The sequence below is a fragment of the Pseudonaja textilis genome, chromosome 1 (assembly GCF_049901715.1).
Source record: "Pseudonaja textilis isolate UNSWEBS1 chromosome 1, rPseTex1.2, whole genome shotgun sequence".
NCBI lineage: Eukaryota > Metazoa > Chordata > Lepidosauria > Squamata > Elapidae > Pseudonaja > Pseudonaja textilis.
In genome coordinates, this window is record NC_141990.1 from 127,045,759 (window position 1) to 127,072,251 (window position 26,493).

The 26,493-nt window shown below is 37.9% G+C and overlaps 1 protein-coding gene across 2 annotated transcripts in view; it reads right to left on the reverse strand.

Moving 5' to 3' along the window:
- Positions 1 to 495: 495 nt before the first annotated feature.
- DLGAP2 (DLG associated protein 2) overlaps positions 496 to 26,493 on the reverse strand; it is a 241,772-nt gene continuing 215,774 nt past the window's right edge. For both annotated transcript variants that reach the window (XM_087916459.1, XM_026695222.2), the window contains 6 exons: positions 22,530 to 22,879; positions 18,335 to 18,420; positions 16,359 to 16,774; positions 10,020 to 10,111; positions 5,978 to 6,130; positions 496 to 2,855 (listed from right to left, as the gene is read on the reverse strand). In XM_087916459.1, the coding sequence (XP_087772585.1) occupies positions 2,637 to 2,855; positions 5,978 to 6,130; positions 10,020 to 10,111; positions 16,359 to 16,774; positions 18,335 to 18,420; positions 22,530 to 22,879 (1,316 nt within the window). In that variant the 3' untranslated portion in view covers positions 496 to 2,636. The remainder of the gene's footprint in view (positions 2,856 to 5,977; positions 6,131 to 10,019; positions 10,112 to 16,358; positions 16,775 to 18,334; positions 18,421 to 22,529; positions 22,880 to 26,493) is intronic.

Genomic DNA, 26,493 nt, shown 5'->3' on the forward strand with positions numbered 1-26,493 from the left:
TAAAATGAAATAAAAACATAGCAGCATAACAGGGATATAGCAGAAGGAGAGAGAGAGATATTTCAAATCTGCTGTCTCAAAGAAATGCATATTTTATTCATTTATTTCCATGTAATTATTTCTAATTAACAGCTCCATTTGAAATAATGTTATCTTTAAAGATGCCTTATCCCTGCAGATATTCTTGCATTTAAAACAAAACTATAAGCAGCATTAATATTGTACACTACCCCAAAATCAATTTATTTCCAAGTGCAGAAATTCTTGAATATTCTGTGGATGGGAGTATCTATATCATCACAGACTAGTAGTTCAGGAATATTAATATTTCATTATCTTCTTCTTCTTCTTCTTCTTCTTCTTCTTCTTCTTCTTCTTCTTCTTCTTCTTCTTCTTCTTCTTCTTCTTCTTCTTCTTCTTCTTCTTCTTCTTCTTCTTCTTCTTCTTCTTCTTCTTCTTCTTCTCCTTCCTTCCTTCTTTCCTTCCTTCCTTCCTTCCTTCCTTCCTTTTTTTAATGCTGTACATTCCTCTTGGGGTTGTTGGGGTTTTTTTGCTTCCAAATGCAATTTAAGGCTATTTGGTAAATTCTACATAAGAGATCAGGCTCAATTTACAGTGTTCCCTCCTTCTCAAACATTCAATTCTAAAGATTCATATCTTGAAGCTAAACATGCTTATATCAGCTTTGTCCTAAAACAGAATGCATGCTTAACAAAATATATTGGAAGAAAGGGGGATGAGAGATGGAAATCTTAATGTCTTCTTTACTTCTTACAACAGCAATCTCCAACATGTGCTCTTGAGATATATTAGGCCTAAACTTCCCCATTGTTTGTACAATTCTTATATAACACTGCTATTGTTCATGCAAACTAGCATGATGGGAGATGTAGTTCAACATCTATGGAGGGCATCTGGTTGGAGATTGCTGTTAAAACGCCTAGTATTTTTCAGTCATGTGACAAGCTGAAGGGCTCACAAAGTACATATTTAAAGTGCTCATCAAGGTGAAGAATCAAAGTGCTGTAGGCTAAATAGCGGTTCTGTTTATGGCTAAATACATTTTGTTTAACAGACTGATAACAGAAACTTGACTCTGTTCTAATATTTTGTATGACTCAGAATTCTGACTTCAATAGTGGTGGGATATGTTTTCTTGTATCTTCACCTGAAAAGATTCAAAAACTTGGATCACAGCCTTTGAGAAGGCAAAAACAATAACACATTATTCTCAGAATTTGTTAAACTTCTGTGTAATTTCTAGCTTTTGCTGTGATGTTGATCAAGAACTTAGAAACAAGCTATCTTTCTTACATTCTACTGTTAGAAACCACATGTCTTTTAAAACATGTTCTTTATGTCTGAAACAATCAAGAGACTTTTTCTTATCTTTAATTCATACTGCATAGGAAAAAAGAATTCTGGAAAAAAAAATACAAATGTAAACCACAGTTCACCTTTTTTTAACCTTAAGATTACCATTGAAACTGAGATATACTTACCACTCACATTCATATTTCTTAAACTGGTTACAACATCACAACTGGTATTTTAAACAAGCAAACTTTTTTTGTGTTTTGTTTTTTGTTTGAAAGGATACCCTGAAAACTCAATTGATCTAGCATTTTGAAACTTCAAATATTACGTGTAGCATCGCTTTTCAAATAAAAAAAGAGTGTTCACAAATGAAAGAAGTACAACATAAAAGAACTGCTTAAAATGTAATGAAGGTTCTCAAAGAGTAAATAGAGCTTTCACATCTTGCTACAGATGATCGAAATTCTTAAGGCTTTCCTTTGTTCCTCTTTCTTCAAGTTCCTTTGCATTTTTCCTTCATATTTCTGGATGGGTGTCCCTGGAGGACATTTTCTTTCAGGGACAGATTTTCCCAATTGGAAATGATTCCTATGCTTCTCTGTTCTGGATGAATGTTGGAGTTTTCATGGATGGATATTTCTGTTCCATCTCCAAAAACTCAGTGTGAGATGTGAGGAGAGACCTGGTGCGTGTTTGCAGTAACCAAGAGAAGCAGAATTGCAAAGCACATGGGCAGAAAATCTAATCAGGTTCAAGGCAAAGAAACTGAAGCGGGAAGGGAAGGGAAGGGAAGGGAAAGGAGGAGAGAAATGGATTCCTTTTTTTTCTTGCACTTTACATTTGTAGCACCTTCTACTTGAATTAGCTAATGCCTCTGGTGAATGGAGAGATGCACCCAATTCAAAGTTTGTTTGTTTGTTTCTTATTCCTAGATATCGCATCATTTATAAAAATATAAATAACCAAAAAAGTAAGCTGGGTTCCATCTCAAGAGGTGTTTCCTGTTGTCCTCTGAGAGCGTAATTTTTATAAGTAAGGTCTCAACAAGCCCTATACGTTGGAGCTGACTGGTGTAGTCCGATCCTAATAATACAAAAAAGAAAAGAGCAGGGATTCTTGCAATGGGCTCAGCAAATTCTGAGGACATAAACAGCATTCTGTTGTGCGTCTGGCACAAAGGAGACAACAACAGGGTGTGGAGGGGGCCGGGAACAGGGAGGGAAGAAAGAGCAGGGAAGAGGAGACCAGCTGTACAAGCACTTGCTTGGTTCCTTCGTTTGTTTAAAAAAGAGGAAGCAACAATGCAGCATCTGGGTCTTTTAAAGCCTCGTTTGGGCTTCTGGAATATAGATCTCAATGCTGTCTGCACGCTCCGTAGCGGAGTTTTGCCGGAAAGAGGCTGCCCGCTTAGCGGCCATGAGGCGTCTTCGAGCTTCTTGGCGCTGTCGGTCAGGCAGATCCAAAGACTTCTCTCGGGTGATGGGGAATTTTCCTTTAGGGGGCTTCTTTGGTACAGGCGGAGGGACCTTTCTCTCTTCCTAAGATGCAGGGGAGGAAAAAAGATATGAAGCACGGAAGGAAGGGAGCCTAAAGAAGGTACAGTATCAGACTCATTCAGGGACTTTCCCTGGAAGCTGCAGGTGCCTCCCTGTGAGGCATCCATGACAGTAGAGACTGTCCCAAGCACGGTAGCCACTGACTAATGTTAGCTGCACTCATGAGGACAAGGGACAAAAATGTGCATTGCCACACAAGTTCTGCCCCTCATGTATTTATGTGCAGTGATGAGACATGTCATGATATCTGTTTCATCAGTTTGATATCATCATGGGTTTTTTGGGTCTGCATTGCCCTACAGGTTGGAGCGTTCTCTCCTTTATTGCAATAATCAAGAATGCTCTCTTATCTCTGTTCCAAATACAAATATGCATTAGGGATTCATTAATTAATTAATGGTAGTAATGGAAGTCCAGAAAAGAATGAATTTAATATCTATCTACCTATCTACCTGCCTGCCTACCTAACTACCAACCTATCTCTGTCTATTCATCCAACCTTCCGTCCATCTATATCTATCTATCTATCTATCTATCTATCTATCTATCTATCTATCTATCTATCTATCTATCTATCTATCTACCTACCTACCCATCATCTACCATCTATCATCGCTATATTTTTTTCCTTCCTTCCTCCCTCCTTACATCCCTCCCTTGATGTAGGTGAAATATGATTCCATAGGGCAGATGCTACAACAGAATAGGCACACTTCCTCTGTCCCACTAGGTGCCAATGTTTCTTAGAATGAACTTGTAGCATGCTGTTTCTGCTAGATCTTCTAGGACAAGTAAAGAAATAAACAGATGATCTCCTTATACTGGTGAATGGAATGGAGCACTAGTATCCTGAGCACTTTTCATTTAGCCCTGCCAAAATGACTAAATCCGTCTGACAAGAGTGGATGCAGCTAGAAATACAAATGAGAAGTATTTAACTTTCATGGAAGAAAAACTGAATTTTAAACTCTCACACTCCGCAAAACAGGCTAATATTTAACTGGCTTTATTAAGAATTCTCAGCCTTAGAGGTGAGGTGAAAACCATATAAAGACAAGTTTTTAAATACTAATGTTTTTTCTTCACTACAAATGAGGTAGCAGCTGTGTGCACATTTCTGTGCTCTTTCTTTACTAAAATCCTGGCCAGACTATCGACTGAGCAAGCAATCAAAAGGGAGCTGATAAGACTGTGTTCCTTTTAATATTCAGGATTCATTTTATTTAGTATAGGAAGATTGCTTTAACTTAAACTAACAAAGAGCTGACAATCCTCCAAATTAAATTCCAATAATGATCAAAATGTTGCAAAATCATCAAATATTACCCAAGATCTTATGAGATGGTTCTGCAAAATATGCATCTTAACATGAGGTCAAGATGACAATATAAGAACTCATGAAATTTTTGCAGTTTTGTGGGATTTCAGGGCATAATTAGACCAGGTAATTTTACCAAAGATATGGTTAATCCTTAGTACATAATATTCACATTATATTTCTAATCTTGGTCTCAGAAAATCTAAATATTCTATCCAATAGCTATAGCACTTAGATTATGTACTGCGTCTCAGTGATTTACCGCCATCTTTAAATAGGTTACATAGTCAGCATATTGTCCCCAATAATCTGGGTCCTCATTTTACCCACCTCGGAAGGACAGAAGGCTGAGTCAACTATGAGCCAGTGAGAATCGAACTGCCAAACTACTGGCAGTCCTCAGTCAGCACAATTATCACTGATCACTCCTTTGGGCAACCTGTGGCAACCACAGGCCAGTCGGACTACAGCTGATCTGATCTTGTTGAAACTCTCACTAGCTGGAACTTTTGATATTACCAATTATGGTATCTTACAGGACCACTTCTGGGGATTTGGAGTTGGGGGCATTATTGTGCAGTCTCTTGCCTGCTTTTGAAAAAGAAGTTCCAGTCTACAGTGGTGGAAGGGAAGAGGTCATACCCTAGACCTCTCTATTACAGGGTGGCCCGAGGTTGAGAATTATTTCATATTTATGGGAAGCTGTTGTGTAAGATCATTCTCTATCAAAGGGTCAAGTATCATCAGTATACAGATGATAGCGGTATATGTTGTTCCTGGGCTAAACAGGAGATGAGGTGAAGTCTTATCTCAGTGCCAGAAAATTTGGATTAATATACTATAGTTCAAACACAGCAAGAATTAAAGGCTATACATACAAAAGTTTTTTTTATCTTTGGTTCTGATTGGGGTTGCAGAATAGAATTTGGAGGTCATCATGGATTCATACCTATTGCTTGAAGACTAGGCAGCAGCTGGGATTAGGAGGACACTCACACAACTTCCTTAGTGGGCACCAGTAACATCTTATTGTGAATCAGGAGGCCCTGTTACTCAAACCTTAGCCATATTTTCAGGTGGTCCAGAATTCATCATTTTGTGTAGTGGTGGGAACGTCTAGATTCCACCCCCATCCAGCTCATCTATTGTAACAGCTGCCTTAGTTGCTAGTTTCCTTATAGTTCAAAGTTCTGGTTATCACCTTTAAAGTCTCATTCTGACTTCGATGGCTGCTTACTGAGCAATATTAGGAAAAATGGGATTTGCTGAGGTATCATCTCATAATGTCATCTTCAGAGAGCCTTCTCGGTCACTTCTTTGGAATCATGTTCCTTCCAAGATTAGATTTATTGTTTCCTATTTTTTTTTAAAGGTTACAAAATAATAGCATTTTCAGAGACTCTTGGGAAATAGTTTAACTATGAGAAGAATCTGCCTGTGGGTTTGGTTGTTAAAGCTGTTCTTTGGAATACTGAGTTGAAAGTGGTGTGTGTGTGTGTGTCTCTATTGTTTTTTTTATAGCTGTATTTTAATATATATATTTATTATTTTTAAGCTGCTTTGAGCTTTGGTTTGAGTAGCATATAAATTCTAGGGAGGAAGGGAAGGGAGGGAGGACTTCACTATGGTATTCTATATGCCAGCATGCTAAGAAATACCTGCCATGGTACTTGCCATGTTCCCTGCACTTCTGCAGAGTATTGTCCACTAATGATCTCACACAAGAAAAATAATTTCAGGCTTAAAAGTCAAAGAAATGCACCACAAGCAACTAGATTGTGCTTACCTTTTTTTCGGGTGATTCTATTATTTTCCATTCATTCAGTTTCATCTGATGCAGTTCATCAAATTTCATACTGACGTCTTCAATTGAGAGTTGTAATAAGTCCCAGAATCCTGCAAGGTCCTGTGCAGTTGGTCGGGGCATAGCACTGGGATCCTGCCATATTCACCAAACAAACAAACAAACAAACGGAATGTCATTTGTTTGAAAACTCGGGTGTAGAACATGTTTGGCATTATATAAATAGTCAAAAGTTGCATGGAAGACTCAAGCCATCAAAGTTCAACCCCTTGCTGAATGCAGAAATCCAGATTAAAACATACCAAATACTTTACTTTTTACTTGAAAACAAAGACGAAAGGGGGACTTCTCTCGACCTCATTTGGCAATCAGTTCTACTGTTGAATGAGTCTTAACAATACAAAGTTTTTTTTTCTACAAATGTAACTTAAATCCATTATTCTGTGGCCTTGGGTTGTGGAGAATTCCTTCAGTTTTTGGAAAGTTTTAAGATAAGGAAAGCGACTGATGAATTTCTCCTGAACATCACTTCACCTCCAGTTGACGATTGCCTGCCCTAAATAAGTTTAAGCACCTATCAGTTAGAAAGTACAGAAGTCCTCTATTTATGACCTGTAAGTTTGGCTATTTCTGAACAAAGGTCTAGTATTCTGTTGAAACAATCTGTAGCACAACTACCTAATTTTTCAGCCCAGTTGTTTCCTTAAATGAAGCTTGCTTGATCTGCTTTGGGCCACAAGAGGACAGTCTTGTGCTGCTGAACTTTATGTATCTGTAATAACCTGTATGGCTCCAGACTAATGCAATTTCCTCAAAAGGCATACATAATAAGAGAGATGCTTCATCTTGAGGCATCCTTAAATGTAATCTCACTTAGGAAGTTATGTATTTTAAAATAATAATTGCAACAGACCTAAATAAACAGATTATGTCCAGAGGAAGACAGCTAACAGAAAGGGCCTGCATCATGTTAGCACATCTGTATTGACTTACACAGTGCTTTGAGCTCTGATCTCATTACAATGGCAGCATTAATCTCAAGTAGCTTGGTGCATGTAGAAAAATCTTGTTTCAGCAAAATGTGAAATAAAAGGTACTTAGGCCATCTTTCCCAACCCAGCAACCTCAAGGTATGATGGATTTCAAAGACACCACTTGTCACTCTAGCTGAAATAATGGGATTTGCACTTGCCTAAAGGTCATCAGGTAGGGAAACATTGCTTCAGCTGTGTGTCTATGTATTTGTGTGTGAACATATGTCTGTGCTAGCATTACAAATTTGTGAATGAAAGAAAGCTTGGCAATTTATCTCTAACTTAGCATTGACATTAATATATGTAATTAATGTAAGCATTGCGTTACACCAGTTTTTAATTTCTTAAAAAGCAAAGCTTGAGCACTGGTCTGCATTTTGGGTTTTTTTTTTGTTTGTTTATTTATTTTGGATTATTTTAGAACTTCCCCCAGTTTCAAAACAGGCATATAATATAGAGGGATGCTGTTTAATATACAAATGATCACTTTTGGTTAGCTGGGATTCCTTTATTTATTAATTAAATTTATTTATTAATATTATTATTGTTTTGGTCTTGGTCTATGAATGTAACTCAGGAGAATATGTTCTATAATTCTACAATCTGGCTAAAGATACCATGTTTGGCATTGCCTAGAGATTTATAAACACCCTTCATATGAATCCACAGGCAAATTATATTAAGTCTCCACAACTTGAACTATGTCCCAAGCTCTCTTCCTTTGGACAAGTTTAAGAAAGTTGGCTGCTGTATTTCTTTCTTTCAATGGTCGGGTTTCAAGCAAATTATTGTTAAATGAAACATGTGTGCCTCAGCTTATTCAAGAATAATCTATCGTCTACTTAAAAGGAGTTGAAATATTTATGTTGACTGTCTATAACAATCTAGACAAATAGTTTCTATAGTTTACATTCTCCTTAAGTCCTTGAATTTCTGAATGGTAGTTGACCCAGTTATGTGGCAGCACTGGGCCTTTTCTGTGTTATAAAAATAAATGCATGTTTATATTATCATGATGTATCTTCACATTTGCCATCTGAGACTCCTGTTGGCCAATCACCAGCCTTGGATAGCAATAGCACTTAGCAATAGCAATAGCATTTAGGCTTATATGCAGTATCTTTTGGGAGGTTTACAGTGTTAGCATACTGCCCCCAACAATCTAAGTCCTCATTTTACTGACCTTGGAAGGATGTAAGGCCAAGTCAACCTCAAGCCCATCAAGATCGAACCCCAGGCTGTTGGCATAATTTGCCTGCAATACTGCGCTTTAACCACTGTGCCACTGGGGGAGATAGCACAATTCACAATAACATCTCATTACCCAAAATGATCCTCTTGTGCATTTACACCCTTTCTGTCATTGTTTTTAAATTCTAATCCTATTCCTTTTATTCAGGAACTCAAAGTAGCCTTCACAGTGCTCCCTCCATTATTATTTTTTCTGAACACCAAGAATCTTGTGAGTGTTGAACTGAAAAAGAGTAATTGTCTCAGTCACTCAGTGAATTGGGTTACTACTACTACTACTACTACTACTACTACTACTACTACTACTACTACTACTGTATGACTTAACAAAACTGGACATGCTTGCAGACATTTCATTACCCAACCAGGTAACTTTATCAGTGCTACTGAATATGGGATTTACTCCCTTTTTGTATGCAGTACCTTGCCCTGCCAGTGTTGGTCCAAAGCACTTTACAATTCTAATGTGTATGAAAACTCACAGTTTCCAGTCTTCATCTTAGGTAAGTAGTGAAGAACATGCACAGAAAAAAATGTGGAAAAGCAAAAAGAGAAGGTTAAATCCAGTGGAAGCTTGGCTTTCATTAAGAGTGCCTCTACTTGTATGGGGCAGATATTTTGATACTCTCAACGAATGTGGTGGACCTCTCTGGGATACACTAAGGCTTAGCAGCCACAACTAGCCATAATTAGGAAAAAGTGACATTGGGTATGATTTCAACATGACCTAAACCCACCCAATTGAACTTGTATCCTGACTTTGGACACAGGGCTTATGTTCTGCCATTGTGATGCACGTAGAATCACTTGCAGACCCAGATAGTGTGGGGGCAATAAGCTGGCTCTGTAAACCGCTTAGAGGGGGCTGTAAAGCACTGTGGAGTAGTATATATGTCTAAGTGCTATTGCTATTACTTCCCCGCACCCACAGTGGGGGGAAGAAAAGAAGGATGAGGAGAACGAGAAAGAAACATAAGAACAAGAACAATCTGGCATGGGTGCTGATAATGTTAATTCTATGAATCAAAATCCAGCAATTGTAACTGAAGACTATGTCCATTTGACAAGATTAAACCTTGGTTTGGTTTAATCTTATTGGATAGCAAATTTCAAAGAGCCATACACAGAAGAAACGCTTTCTCATGCCGGTAAAGGTTAAACTGCAAATATTACAGAATGATTGGTTTTATAAATAAGGCAGACTTATAGGTCACATCTTCTAATGCCCCCTCAAAATTTTATTTAGTTCTAGGAAAAGCCAATGTAACTGTAACAGTTGTTCTTTGATGGCAATATTGACCAGCAGAAGCCTTCCTCATATCTAAGTCATGCCTTCAGAAGGTGATTTCTAATATAAAACTAAATATCATCAAATATAAAAAAGATATAAAACATGATTTCAATGCAATCTTATCACAATCTTTATCACTTTACACCCTGACCAAGGCATTAATGTAGATCATGCTGAGATTCAATGAATTCCCAGATGACTCTGAAATGCTCATAGGAGAACGGGGGCCTTCCTCTTTAAAGCTCAGGCAATAGGGATACTGCACAACAAGATAAACAAATAATGAAGCTTCTATGCACAAGTTATATGCGCAATTGTCTGCTTAGCAGATGTGGAATGAAATGTCCTCTGAAGGAAATTAATCTCCAGATGAGTAATAAAAAGATAGCATTTAAAGTTTGAGAAAATAAATAAGTATGCTATGCAATGTTTAAAAATGTGAACTTACCAAATTCTGTTGACAAAGCCAATAGAATTGCTGGAATTTTTGCGACATTAGCAACTGTGCACTTCCTACAGCGCTTCGGATCTTACCTAAAACTGAAGATGAAGGGTGAATATCAATTCAGATCTGAAGCAAGAAAACAACCAATATATTTGTATAACCAAGGCTTAATCTAGGAAAAAATATTATTATTGCTCTTTGGTTATGAATTTAATTAGATACGTAGGCTTTTCAAACTGTATTCGAGAAAGAAAATCAGAGATCAGCTCAGCTTAAACAATATTGGAAAAAGCCACATGAGAAGCTTGAGAAAAGAAATTATTTTCTCAAGTTGCAAAGGAATCAAGGTGAAAGCATATGATAAAATCTTACTGTATACTCTTTTATCCCCTCAGAAAATAATGTAAAAATCCTGGCTATATTGACTAGAATCCCTATTCTCTGTGGATCTACTTTTTATGAAACATCCAAGTGTTTCTGTCACTAACCTGTTAAGTTCAGTGTTTACCAGATATTCACATTTTTTTCAGACAGTTTTGTGCTGACTTAAAAAAAAAAAAAATACATGTGAAATATAGCTGCAATTCCAACCCCAGTGAAGAGAATAGGATGGGCAAAACTCTACCAAAGTCATTAGCAGCTCTCCTCTTAACTCTGATCCACTGGATCTTTAATACGTTCCTAGTGTATTTTTAGCCCAGTGGATTCTACATGCCGTATCACATGCAGGACATGTAGCTCGAAATAGTTTAAACATTTGCAGGGATGGTAAGCAGAGGTGGTATTCAGCAGGTTCTGATCAATTCTAAATAACCAGTCAGTAGTGGAAATTTTGAGTAGTTTGGAGAACCGGCAAATACCACCTCTGACTGACCCCACCCACATCTATTCTCTGCCTCCCAAGTCCCAGCTGATTGGCTAGGTTTTCTTTTGTTGCCCTGTACAGGAGAACGGAACTGGAAAACAGATTTGTGGGGTGGGGAGGGAATGGAGATTTTGCAGTATCCTTCCCCTGCCATGCCCACCAAACCATGTCACACCCACTAAGCCATGCCCACAGAACCAGTAGTAAAAATTTTTGAATCCCACCACTGATGGTAAGGACCACATTTTTATATTCCAGAAACAAAATCGAATCGAATAGAATAGAATAGAATAGAATAGAATAGAATAGAATAGAATAGAATAGAATAGAAAAATTTGACAATTGGACATAGTAAATGGATTCTCCATGCCTTTATTATGGCCAAAAGACTGATAATGCATCACTGGAAAGATAAATGTATGGCCCAACCTATTAAAAGGAGTAAAGACCTGATGGCACTTGCCTCTTCTGAGCAGATTGACTATACCCCAGAGGTGGTATTCAGCAGGTTCTGACCAGTTCTGGAGAACCGGTAATGGAAATTTTGAGTAGTTTGGAGAACCAACGAAATATAACTTCTGACTGGAGATTTTACAGTATCCTTCCCCTGCCACACCCACCAAGCCACACCCAGAGAACCGGTAGTAAAAAAAATAGAATCCCATCACTGCTATACACTTAGACTTTGTATACATAAATATAATGAATACAGAATACAGTAGGTTAAAAACAAAAATATTTATGTAAATGTATTAGAAATACTGTATATACATACTTGAATAATATTTTTGTTAGACAAGTATATATAGAATTGTAACTATTATTATAATGACATATATTTTCTTTGTTCTTAGTTGCCCTTCATTTTTTGTTAAAACACTTTTATGTATACAGTATATTTGGTTTTGCTCTTTTTTCTTATTAATTAAAAAGCAAAACAGACAATTAAATATTTCAGAAATTAGTAAAGTGACAGGGGAGAGGAGAAGGTGATTAAAGGTTTGAAACTTACACTGAAAGTTTAGAGGACTGTTTATGGCTTTGCATTTTTCAGTAATTTTGTATCTGTTCATCACTGGAAGTGATACTTAGATGGCAAATGATTACTAAGATAAACTGCAAAATCCAGCTGAATGACTGTTGCACAGTTGCACAGGAAAAGAACATTGAGAATCCATTTTTTTTTCCAATTCTTGTTCTACATTTTGAGATCTTGTTATATATTTAATTTAACACTTATTTTCAAAAGTATCATCCTCAGAAGTACTTCTTAAAAAGATATTTCTCAAATTTCTAATGACTAATTAGTTACACATTAAAATTAACATATAATTGTTTTTGAAAGACGACTTATGCAATACATGATGTTTGAGTGGTGTGTTCGCACTTAGGTACACATTTACGTAGAATTCATTTTTCTTTATAATTGAGCACCGACTTTCAACATTCGTGGACAAAAAAATAATCTTAAACTTATAAAGTGCATTTTTAAAACTACACAGCAATCATCAAAACAAGGGAGATGCATTGTTTTTCAAGCCAATAACAACTCTTCTTCTTCCATTCCTTTTTATTATTGCCACAGGCTGGTAGAGGAAACCATATTCAGCAAAGGTCTAAAGAATTTCAATTTGGAACCAAAATTTTCTCCATGTCATTGGGAACCCTGCGCTGTCAAAGAAAGTTTCCTGTCACATGTAGTTGAGTAATGCTACTTGCACTATGAAGATGTGGATCCCCTCCCCAAGTTTTAGAGTCCCTTTCCTTGTCCAAAAATCAGTTTCATATTTTGAAGAGTGCCACTTCTGTCTAACCACTCCAGAGAATGAATTACAAAAATATACTACTGGTATATTGGTACAACAAACTTTTCATATATGTCTTCTCTGTTCACACAATATTAAAAGAAGAATGCTCCCATGGCTTTGAGAAAAATTAGATGTTATCCATGAATGGCTTATTCCTTACAGTTAATCATTCACAGAGAGAAGTATAGGATGGCTATCACCATCATGTTTGTGAAAATCTAACATCTCCTTTCATGGTCTAAAAGGGATATTTTATCAGCACCATCAACGCAGTCACCAAGATTGTTGGTCTGAAGATATAAATTGCTGATGCTTTGAGACTGGTATTTTCACTATCCCAGGTATACATTACAAGCGCACATCTTTTAATCAAAGGACTACAGGTTGGCCATATTCTGTAAAAGCAACCTGACACATCCATTGAATCTGCAATGGGGAATAATGAAGCAGTATTGTAGTAGTGAGCTATATATAAGCAGCAACTTCAAAAGTATTCTCTTGAAACAGTACACACAAAAATGTTAATTAACTGCACATTGCAGATGTATAATTAATAGGGGCACATGGACCCAAGCCCTGGAATCCCCCTGGCATGGATCTTAATGAAATTTGCACTCACAGAAAACTGCTGACTTTAACAGATAACAGATAATCAGAGTTGGAAGGGACCTTGTAGGTCATCTAGTCCAACCCCCCGCCCAAGCGGGAGACCCTACACCATTTCTGACAAATGGCAGTCCAATCTCTTCTTGAAAATCTCAACTGATGGCACTCCCACAGCTTCCGAGGGCAAGCTGTTCCATTGGTTGATTGTTCTCACTGTCAGAAAGTTTCTCCTTATTTTCAGGTTAGGGATAGCATTGCAAAAAAGAAAAATAATTCCTATTTTAGCTGGTTATTTCTTGCATGATTTACTGAACTGAAATACTATAACTACTCCTGACAAGATTTTTATTTTTTGTATTGCAGAATTGTTATTAAATTTTTTGAATATCAAATATTGGAATAAAATGAAACTTGTACTCTAAGTAGATCAAGATGAGTAGGTTTATGGAGATTTATATAGCTCCTTTAAAATGCTTTTGGGTCATGTTTTTGTTTATCTTCAAAAAATGTGGAATACTAATGGTCCAATTGGTTTCATGTTAGAACTAAAAAGAGAAATATATTGCTGTTCAATTACACTAAAACATGTTTGCAGCAATTCAGTCCTTTCAGGAAACAAAGCATTGTTTAAATAATTTCTATTTGTGCAACATGAAAAAGAGTTTAATAAATGTTTAGCTTTGAAAATGCTTATCTTGGTTTAAAATGGAAGTATACAATTATTTTATCTGATATAGAATTCAACTACGTTTGCTAGCTAACTAATGGGCTAGCATTGAAGGACTTCTGCGGAAAAAAAACATTCCTTCATTTGCTTGCCTGCTTGACTGATTGATGAAGTTTCTCTGGATCCAACCATTTATTTCTAATGTAGAGCAAGATATGTTTATTTTTGTATTCAAAAATACAAAAATAGAGCAAAAATTGTACAACTCTTTCTGACTTGCTACCTGTTTATGTTTTACATGGAAAGAGTGGAGAGCAATTTATATTGTAGCTTCCCAAAGTCAACTTGTCTTAGCAGAAAACACAATATATCTGCCTTGTAATTTGTACCTATTAGAAAATATGTTACTCTTATTTTAGGGCAAATTGAAACAATCTTTCCTCAATCTTCCTATTCAGTGCTTGTTTCTACGGACATGAGTTTGGACTGCTGTTGATAACTGATGAAAAACAGACAAAGTCCTTACCTATAGAAAATAATATATGATAACCAATATAGAATATACAGTGGAACCTTGGGTCATGAACGCTCCTGTTTGTGACCAAATCTGGTGGCAAACAAAAAATCCACCTGATTTTTGAATCAGGTTACAATTCAAAAATTGGGTGGCAAACAAGAGCGGCATGGAAAGATTCCCTTTCTGTGCCAATTTCCTCTTCTGTGCCATTTTTTTTGACTGCGCGCACGTGCAGTCGGTCCTGCTTCTGGACACGCCCAAATCCACTTGCGACAGAGTCCGGGAATGGATGATGATCACGCCCTGAAGCTCCACTGTATTGTATGCTTACTTCTGTAATATAACTGATAAAACACCAGTTTCTAAAACAGGTTTTCCCAATTTCTAAGCATGTGCTGTTCAGAATTGGAAATCAATCAGTCACCTCTATTATCGATACTAGTTCTAAGTATGATTTACATAACATGCTGTGGTCATATTTTATTGACATTATACTAAAGTATTTATATTTATCTATTTGAATTTACTATTTGCCCAACTCCAATGGACTCTGGACAGTGTACAAAACTAGAAAAAAATATCACATCAAATCAAATAAAAATATCATATCAGATGGACAGTCCAGAGTAAAATCAAACTAAACAAAACAAAACAGGGAACCATTGAACAATAATAAATATCAACCTCGAGCCTGGGACCAAAGCCAGGCTTTCAAAACATTCAGGAACTCCAGAAAAAAGGGTGTCATCCTTCTCTCTAGCGGGGATGCTGTTTCAGAGGGTGGAAGATTCACTTCCTCCGTCCCGCAGGATGGTTTTTATACTGGGGACGTGGGCCACACCCACTCTACCAGAATATAGTGGCTGGGCAGATATGACTGGAAACTCAAATGCCTTATCTCAGATATCCAGAGATATCTAGGTAAAAATGGAGATTTATAGGTAAAAATCAGCACCCTGAATTCCATTCTGAAGCTGACTGGCAACCAATGCAGTCATGCACATGGGCACACCAAGAGGCATTGGCTACTACTTGCACAGCTGCTTTCTGAACCAGCCATAGCTTCTAGGTCAGAGGTTACCAACCTTTTGGACCTCAGGGACCACCAAATTCAAATTTTAAATCCTGTGGACCTCTAATATGAACTTTTTAAAAAGATAAGTAGTATTTAGTGCAATATAAAAAAATGCAAATAATTTTTCTGTGGTCCACCAAAATTTTCTCACAGACCACTAGTAGTCCAGGAACCACCAGTTGGTGACCACTGTTCTAGGTGGTCTTTGAGGGTACGTTGCATTAATGCAATCATGAGTAACTTATCCGATTGGCAAAACTGTGATTGGTGAACAACAATTTTATTCAGAAATACTATTCACCAGCATATGAAAAGCTAGTAAACTTTTAATAGGAACTTAGAAATAATAGAATCCATAAAATATGTTAACCTTAAAAACAACATATATTTCTACTGGGCTTCTGGTATTAATTTGATCTATTTTTCTTTAAAGCTAGCAATATATAATGAAGGCAAGAGTCAAATACTTCCTAATCTAATTCTTATTCTCTCTAAAAGCTTAGTGTATTTTGTTTTATGTTTGAAATCCCATCTGAATTCTCTTTCATATCTGGAAATCAGTACTTACAAGGAAACATATTCACATGATTTTGATATAGAAAATGTAGTAGTTTAGCTTTTACAAGCAAAAGAAGTACACTAGGGAAGTCACTCTGCAGTGCAATGGCAGAGTGCATGGTCCATCAAAATTTCCCTATTTTGTCCAACGCCAAAATGCAAAGCGATAGCAGCCACAGTACAGAAGTGAATTATTACAAACTATAAAATAAAAATAAGCATGGAAAGAATTAGACATATTCTTACTTTCTTCAGAGAGATCATTTTCTTCTGCTTCTCTCTCCATTTCTTTACACCATCCTTCCATTCTTTTAGTCTCAGTGTGTAGCAGCTTCATAAACCATGACCCATCCCGTCGACATGGAGACATTCGTCCTGTTTCAATGGTCTCCATGGATGGTTCCAGCCAGGGTTCAGGTGGTGGGAGATTGGAGGTGTCAACCTGGGTCCTATAATCTTCTCTATAACTAAACAGGCCTTGTGTCCGTACAGTTCTTACTGCACCATACTGAGTAGGAGTACTTGGCTCTGAATGTCGCTGGAAAGAGCCACCAAATTGAAGTCCCTTGTCCTCCATTGTTATGTGTCCAGGAAAGCCTTCAAGTTCTAAATCGGCTTGAACAGCTGCCGTTACACTGTTTGAGCGCTTAAATCGTCCATGGCTGGAGTAAAATGGAAAAATAATACACTGATCCATATATTGACAATGTTTAGTTTATAAAAAGAAGGCACTATCTACATTCTGCAATTTTCAGGGTTTTAAGAAAAGCTTTAGAAATATTAATAACAATGAATATAAAGATTGAAAGGTACAACATGAATGGACTGCAGTCTTTATAGGATAAATGGTTATTAATGACTCAAAGCAAGATACAAATCAATATCAGTCAAACTTCATTTGGACAGCAAATGTTGATTTATTCTCACAGTAGAAAATAGAAGTATTTTGTAAATGTTACAGTGACACATCATCACTAAACTAAACACAAATAAATGAATTAAAAACCATGAAGTTTAAAACAGAGGGTGCAGATGATGGGGTTTGAGAAATGTTTCTCATTTTTTATTTGAAAACAATAGATATCTGTGAGCACATGACTATATCTGTACCTGTGTTTCTCAACTTTGACAACTTGGACTTTCATTTCTCAGAATTTCCAGCATGAAGTTGAAATCCACAAATCTTCAAGTTGCCAAGGTTGAGAAATTCTGATCTTATGGGATGTAATGTAGTGAGGAGATGGATTCCCAGGAAAGAGGGAGTGAATTCCAGAAGAGTAAGAGGTAATTCATCCCAGATATTATGTGTGAGAGACAGAGGGTGAAGACAGCTTCTTAATAGTTCATACAGTATATTGTAGATGAGTCCTCAGTTTGATGAAATGGATCCACTCCTGGACCCCTCTACAGATGCAAGTTCAGAGGAGGAGGTTGAGTTTGAGTATGCAGAGGAACTGAGTACGCATGGAACTGAGTATTGGTCAGCATCGGGGTTCAAAGAAGGCTAGCCTAATGGAGCAACCTCAGCTGGGTCGATCAGACCAGCCACAGGCTGAGGCTGAAGGAGGCGAGCTACAGCTGCAGCAAATTGGCCAGGAGGCTCCAGGTGAGGATGGAGTGCATCTGCCGCCCCTTACCAATGAAGAGGAGGTGGAGTCCACACTTCCTCCTGATCAAGAACATGTAGATCAGAGAGGAGACAGGCACAATGCTGGTCAGCTAGGTAATCTAGCTCGCCTCTCATGAAGGGCAGCACCGGCATTGTCTATTTAACCCCGCCCTGAAGACTTGAGTGTTGCTGGAGCAATGTGCCCAGTTCTGTGCCTTGTGTGTTCATGCCATGTATCCTAGTATGTTTGATTCCTGGACTGCTTTCCTGGACTTTGTGTGTGCCCATTGGAGTCAGTTACACAGTGACTCTTGCTGGGCTGACCTTGGAATCCAGACCTGTGCAACAGAGGACCTGTTGTGGCGGGGGGAATAAACTCCTGTAGAACTCTTGCCATAGGAGTGTGTGTGTGTATGTGTGTGTGTGTGTGTTTGTAGGGAGCAGGGCAACACATCTGGCAAGATTTTGTCTACAGGTGTGGAACAATAAAGAACTCAGCTTGGAAGAATTACCATATACCATTCTTCATTTTGATTTTGATACCATTCTGAGTCTGAGTTCTATACTATACATTGTGCAGACAAAAAAAATATACAGAAATGGCCCAACCTACCGCTTATCATCTTCCACTTGCACTCCAACCGAATGATACTCCCGTAAGCCTTTGCTGTCGGTATCCGAATCAGTTGCTGCTTCCACCTAATTCAAGACAAAGGAGAAATGTTTTGAAGTGAACATGACAGTTGGAGATCATTTCTATCCACAGTGATTATGATTGCTGGAAAAGGCAGACTGAATGCTCCCAGTCTGTACAGATATGCTGATGAAAAAAAAAAACCCTAATGGCTGGCCCATCCCTTTGCCTTCGCCTTTCCAGGAAAGACATGGCAGTGAAGGAGAATTAGCAACATTAGTGTTTAGTCATATATCTTTTGTGTGGGGAAGAGCAGCAACCAGAGCATTTATGGCAGAAAAGAGATGAGGCCTCTGAGAACGTTTTTGCAGCTTGCACAAAGCAAATTACTATACAAACACTATAAACAGGATACATTTGGCATTTTATGAAATATTTTGGTCAGAGACCCTAATTGCAAACAAACTAAAGCATTTGGCTAACATCCATAGCAATGATTTCTATAATAAACACATAAAGAATAAAAAAAGATATGCAGCCATTAAGTAATAAATAACAAGGATTTCAGAATGCATGTATCTTTTTCCCACATGATCCAAAATGTTTGGCCCTCTTTATATTTTATATGCCCATTGTGGAAAACAGTAACAGAATCTGGCTGCCACGTGCTCAGTATGAAGTGGGTTTTAAACAAAATGCAACATTAAACTAAAATGCATATTTGATGAGGGGAAGATCATCTGAATTATAGCGCTCCAGTTATTTCTGATCAGGAGAAATATTTAAAACTGAAATAATATTTTGATTCCAAATATCGATGATGACAATGACTTAGCTAAGCCGTTGGCCTGAAGACTGTACATCTACTTTGTTAATCCAACAAAATTTTGATTTTTTAAAAAATCTGCTCTATAGCCAATTTTTGTTAGTAGTTGATTTTTTTTACCTGCTGATGTCAAAAAGGCTAAAATGAAGAATGTCACACTGGCTTATTGGTTTACGTTAAGCTGCATTCCTTCATATTACTGCTGGTTTACAAATTATATAAAACTGCTTTATAAATCAAATAATGTCTAAAATAAATAATCCAGCTGTGAATAAAATATAGATGTACTGCAAAATTAGTGCATAGTCATTTAATAAACGTGCTTGCTGAGTCTTTAATCAAGTCAATATAGAAATAAAATTCTCAGATATTCTAAATGTAGGTTTGACTGGGAAACCAAAAAAGGTTTATGAAACACATGATTTGCGTATTGTAAACAAGATCCTGCTCCTTGTATTTTTGGCAGCCATAACTGTTCTATCTTTTCTTCCACAGATTGCACAACTGCTGAGGGTTTGCCAGTGGCCACAGAAATGATTTACTTGTAAACAAATAAATTTGGTTGCTTTTGTGCTTCCAGTTTTATGGGCTCTATAGCCTCAGTGGGATCTGCTGAAGAAATGGCTGCAGGAAGTCTTTATCTTACTCAGCTTAATTTTTTTTTAAGGAGACTATACCTTTGACAAATAATGTTTGTCATTTGCTGCACTTGAAAGCAAAGAATAGAGAATGAACACCAAATGTCTTGTTGCTATAGAGATTTGTTGGGTGTCTGTATAAATTGCTAGGCAAATTTATGATAGGATTCTGTACCTACATAATTCAAAATCAGTGAATAGAAAGATACTGTTCTTGTAAAGGGCATTGAAAGGAACAAGGAAAAGCAACATTTGAATGATGGAATGAGAATGTTATGATTAATTGTACAGAAAACAGACAAATCAAAGCATTTGATATTATCACAGCTTTGGACCCAGTCACAAACTCTATAGTGGTTCTTGAAAACCTAAACTAACAGAGAACCTTCCAAGCCTTTCATTATAATTTACTGAAGCTGCATGCACATCCTTAAGAGAACAAGAAAAACCTCACTGCAGTATACTGCAGTGTGAATTGTTTCACCCCTGTGTTTAATTACTGCGTAAGCCTATAGGGAATAGATGACCGGTACATTTTGCATTTATGCTAAACTGCATCCTTTCCATTAGACTGTAGTAAAGCCATTGGACAGAAGGAAATAGATGGATTTTTATCCAGTCCCATGGCATTTCATAGGCATAGGCCTTGAGCCCAATTGCTCATAGCTGCAGAAATGCTTAGCTTATATATATGTTTTCATAGATTTTCACAGGTACAGGTATGCAGGTCTTGGCGTGTTTGGGTCTTTATTCAGCTTTGTTCGGGTATTTTCCCATGTCATTATAGTTGTGCTTTTAAAGCCTGATGATGGCAGATGAGATTCTGCTGAAACGTTGCTACAACTTTAAAAGCACAACTATAATGACGTGGGAAAATACCCGAACAAAGCTGAATACCATGCATGTAAGTACCCGCGAAAACTTAAGAATATATATATATATATATATATAATATATATATATATATATATATATATATATATATGTTGTGATTGGAAGGACCAATCCTGTTAGGAACTTTGAATCTGATGACTGTTAGATCGTGGATGGACGTCAGAACCAGGAAACGTTAATCTGATGGGCAAGCCAGTTAATTAGCACGTTACTACAAAGAGCTCTGTCTGTTTGAATTTCAAAGGGGAGTCCTAACAGTTTTGCCTGCAGTTTTGAATGAGGACATTACTGCAAAGAGCTCTGTCTGTTTGAATTTCAAAGGGGAGTCCTAACAGTTTTGCCTGCAGTTTTGAATGAGGACGTTACTGCAAAGAGCTCTGTCTGTTTGAATTTCGAAGAGGAGTCCTAACAGTTCCTGTCAGCAGTGATAATAAATATTTTGAATGAGGACACATTTGATTTGCAGGACCGGCCTGAACCTTCAACCTCCTCTGCTTCTCAATCAGGTTATCAGCCGGGAACGGCTGACAATGAGGAACTTATGGAGATTTCAGGTGAAGGTAATAATTTAGATGATTGCTGGGTGGATGTCAGAAGCAGGCATCTCCTTACGAGAAGAAACCAACGGGAGCACAGGAGGAGGGCAGATCAGTAATTAGACTAATTATATGCTGCTCTATAAAGGGAGAGAGATGACTTTGCACATTGTCCGGAACAAAGTGTTTGTTTGCAAGGAGAACCGAAGATTTTGGCTTGGAGGATTTAAACCTGAAATATCTTGTTGGGACTTGGATTTATTTCGTTGGGACTATTAACTTGGACTATCTTGTGGAGGCTATCTACAGCTGTTATCAGTGAAGATTCCTGTTTGCTGCCTTTATTTGCAAGGACTGCTGCTTTCAGCCTTATCTGTTTATTTTGGAAGGTGGGACATAACATATATATATATATATAAAATCCTGTCCAACACACCTAAGAGCAGAGCCTTGGAACAAGCATCTAACATACATACATACACATACATACATACATACATACATACATACATATATGGCAGCAGGGTGAATGTTGAAGTTAGATGCTTTATATATATATATAAATAAAAGACATGGGTCATTCTTAATGGAGGGATATTTTCAAAGAAATTATCTCCATAAAAATAATAAAGGTGGGATATAAATAAATAAATAAATGTTGAGTTAAAATCTTCATGCAGGGGCTATAGCATCACACTTTGCAGATTCATAACCATTTGCTTTTAAAACCGCTTCCTTTCTTCCCAAACACCAAAGGAGCACCAAAGGAAAAAGATGATACTAGTTCTGTATTCTTTATAAAATAGTTTTTTATAGCTTCAAACTAACTCTTTTATATTAGTCTCTATTGCTATGTAATTGAAACACAGCTATGAAGGAAAAACAGGGCAGCACAAAGCAGAAGGGGAAAAAAAAGAAATATCTGACTACAATTCCCAGCTTGACAGTTGCACAGCCATAATTTCATGATCTCTCCAGGGAAAGAGAGAAAGATGAACATGCTGTTCACTTGTGAATGAGCAGGATAACTTTCACCCACAGCATTAGTGGCAGCTAACCTGCTCAGAGATATATGCATTCATTTTATTTCCAGGCATTGCACACTGGCTCAACTCTGCTCTGCATGGTCATGTAGCCAGGATGTGAATTGTAATTAATGATAATTGCTGCACGCAGGGATTGTTGTTCAAGTTATTAGGGGCCTCTGGACTGAATGACTCATGTCTTTACAGAGCTCAGGCGAGCAGCTCATCCCAGAACAAGTGTTAAGGGCAGGCTACCTGGATCCCTATAGAGGAGCGCCGACTCTTCAAGAACTCCTCAGCCTTTGTCACGAGGATGGCCTTGTCGCTGGTTCTCACGGAGCTGATTTGACTTTCCGACATGTGGCGTTGTGCAGCTGCCGTTTCCATGGCCAGATTCATAGCCTTGTTGCTATCCAAACTGTCTGTGGAGTTGTACATCCTGAGGCCATCCTGAGGCCATGGGGAAATCCCCTGAGTCCGGCTATCCTGATAGGCATCCTGGGTGGATTCTGTGCTGCTCTGTGCTGTAATTGAAATGAGTGGCTTCGAGGTGGTGCGCGGGGGTACAGGTGGAGGAGTCTTTTTGTAACTTGTGTAAGTTACAGCTGGGAAAGGAATGCAAAAGAGGAGAGAAAACAGGGTTAGTAAAAGTCGTTGTGAGGAAACATAGGCGTCAAACCTGACTCTACTACTTAAAAATTGGAGGCCTTCCTTTAATATATGCATCCATGGGTCTCCTCAGAATTAGCATAACATCTCCCTCGTATAAAGAACAAGTTGCTATAGCAACACATTCATTGCATTTCAAACCCCAAGCAACAATGGCGGGGAGCATCTTCAGCCAATAACAAGTTAAAGGAGATTTTTTTTCCATGCATAGGTTTGGGTGGGAAAGGAAGGATCAGTAAAAAGGGTTTGAACTTAAGGAGAGTTGTGAGTGACATTGTAACAAGCAAATAACTGAACAACAGATTCTGTGTCTTTTTCAGTTACAGCAGGTATTTAGGTGATGATGAAGAGAAAGGATTGAAAATATGCTGAATTTAAAAGCCCGATGATATTTTCCAAAAGTGGAGAATCACCTGAGGCAGCATTTCTTCTTACACTATGAAATGATCTGCTGTCCTAGTAAAGAAGCTGTTTTCACCCCTTCCCTGTTTCAATTATCCCACTTAGGCGGAGTAAGGTGGCTGTAAAAGATTGTAGGTGATCATACCATGATTACAGTCAAAATCTTATTCTGCTCCAGTAACATTTCTCTTTTTGTTAAGGGCTCTGAAAAGAAGCATTGGAGGTTGAGAAAGAAAAAAAAAGCAAATCAACTTTCTCCCTCGGTTCTACTAATTTCTCTTGCACTCACGAAGTTTTCAAGGATTCACTACCAGCAGGCTGATGGGTCTACTGAAGGCTAGTTAAGCAGAGCTGCAAAGGGGATGGTGTTTCTCCCCCCCACCACCACCTCAGGAAGCAATTTGCACTTTCTAGGAATTCCTGTTAATGGCAAAGAACACTCAGCTGTGTCACATGAATGCAGAGACAGTTGGCAGTCGATCCCTTCTGAGATTTTTGGACTTCCCAAATAGGGTTGGTCAAGGGCTACCATCTTAAAAAAAACCCAACAATGCGCATCTATTGCTATTGTCTTTATTCAGAACTGGCCTGTTGCCCTTTCCTTCCACTTGCGTCATAATACTACATTGCCTAATCAGTAACTTAGAACAAGACTTCTGACTGTCACTTTATTGAGGGAAATAATGTCAGGGAATTTCGCAGCAGGTGTCCAAAGGAAGTCAGAGAGGCGCTGATGCAAACTTGTAGTTTTATATATTTTACATCTATATTTACAGCAAGCAAGATAGTCAGGCAAACAAGAGCATCATGAGGTAAACCATAGACTACGCAGAGCAGAAAGAAGAAAAAGGCGGGGAAAAAGGGAAACTGCCCTTTTTCTCCACACCTGCAGCAACCAATCACACAGATTGCCTCACACAGGAGCCAGCACTCTCCAACCAATCAATCATAACGGTGTGTTCTGGCTCATTGTACAACCCCATTGTTCTCAGCTATTCAATTTAAATATCTTCACCAATAAACCAAAGTTTATTATAATGCAGATAGTCTTCAAATTATGACCATAATTTGGACCAAAACTTCTATTGCTAAGTGTGGCAGTAGTTAAGTGAGTCACAATGGATTTTATGATTTTATGTTAAGCAAATCACCCCTGTCATTAAGTGAGTCACAGGGTTGTTAAGTGATTCCAGCTTCCTCCATTGATTTTGCTTGTTGGAAGCCGGCTGGGAAGAACACAAAGGGCAATCACAGGACCCCTTGAACATTGCCACCATTGTTAAAATATGCTGGTTGCCAAGCACCCCAATTTTGATCACATGACTCTGGGGATGCTATGATAGTTGTTAAATACAAGGACTGGTCATAAGTCACTTTATTCTGTGTCAAACAGTCAGTAAACGAATGTTCATAATTTGAGGACTCCCTCTAGAAAACCGAAAGTTACAGGACAAAATGAGGCTAATATATCTTTCCCCCCATTAGATGGAATGGAGAATTGACCCCACACACACACACACAGTAGTCAAATGCATAGTTTCTCAATCCAGTTATTCTGATACTGAAGGGGAAAAAATAAGCTACGGAATAAATGCCTCTTCATGAAAAGGTTTTCTATTGATAGGACAGACAGAACCCGCATGTTCCTGTTTTACCTGCACAAAATGGAATTATACCTGAACAAAATCAGAAGCAAAATGGAAGTGAGTGATACGGAATTATTTCAGACATTGTTAACCGGCGGTCCCCAATCTTTTGGCACTAGGGACCAGTTCTGTGGAGAGAGGTTTTTCCACAGACCGGAGGGGGTGGGGCTTTGTGTGTTGCCTGCATCCCACTGATGGGGCTTCATTTGGTTGTGTGGACCAGTTTCCGGCATGCTGTGGACCGGTCTTGGTCCATGGACTGGGGGTTGGGGATCCCTGTTGTTAATGGTTGTCTAGACTCTAGGGAATGGCTTTGCCCATGAAGTCTTCAGGAGTGGAGCTGTCTGAATGAGCCTTTACCTAGTTTATAGTATTGCAAGATAATCCAGGATGAAAACACAGCAGACTACTGATTTCAATAAAGATTTCTAGATGATTTTTAAAAAATTTCCTTGAAGCTGCTTTTTCTCACCAAAGAAAACTCTTGGGAGAAGGAAGGGGAACTTCAGAAGAAACTGTGGTGGTGCTCCAACTGGAAAATAATATAATGATAACCCATCTAATTTCCTTTCAAAGGTGAGGAAAGACATTGTCTTTGATTACTTAAGTGATTTACTAAGAATACATATCTATTATTGCAAGAGAGTGGCTGTGCTTACAAGACAGGCTTATCTATAGTTATATTATTAACAATAGGTGAATGTAGCTATTATGCAGTTTACTGAATTAACCAGTTCTGTGTAGTTGTAGCACGTTTCTAACCTCTTCTTCATCAGAGAAAATTTGATGAAGAGTGGCAGAAATCAGACTTTTTCAACAAGCAAGTTGCTGAACTTGGAGTTAGAAGTTTCTGTTTTTCTTGTGATGGCCCAACCAATATGCTTGAATAAGATTGGAAGGACTAATTATGTCCAATTTCCAATTTTAATCTTTAAGGCTATCAGAGGGACTGGTGGTCTCATTATGATCTTCCACAGATGTTTATTTCTACAAGTGGAGGTCTTTTTTTTGAATTCCCACTTGCAGAAGCCCACTTCTTGGTCCGAATATAAAGGGATTCTTCTTGTGTGAGACCCAAAATTGTGCAACTGTTTTAGAATTTTGCTTGGTTCTTGTCCCGTCCTCTTGTCCTCTCCCATTTTAAAAAAGGTGTGAAGCTGCAAATTTTGGATTCAGCACTTTGCAATAATATTTATATGGTTATTGTTGCTTTAAGCTTTATATGTGCAATTATTACCATATATTATAGTTCTTACTCAACACAAATCAGAATGCATGGCTTTTTTCTTCTCCATTGATACCAATTATTTTTAACAGGCAAATGTTGGGGGAAAGAAGGATTCTCCCTCTCAATGCATGCCCCCCCCCCCAATCTGGATTAGGCTCCTTGAATTTTCACTTGAGAAAATAATACATATTGTGTCATTTCAAAAATTCTGTGGCTTCATTTTGCTCCCCTGCTTCTTTTGGGGAACCATAACTGAAAATAGCAGAATCAAAAG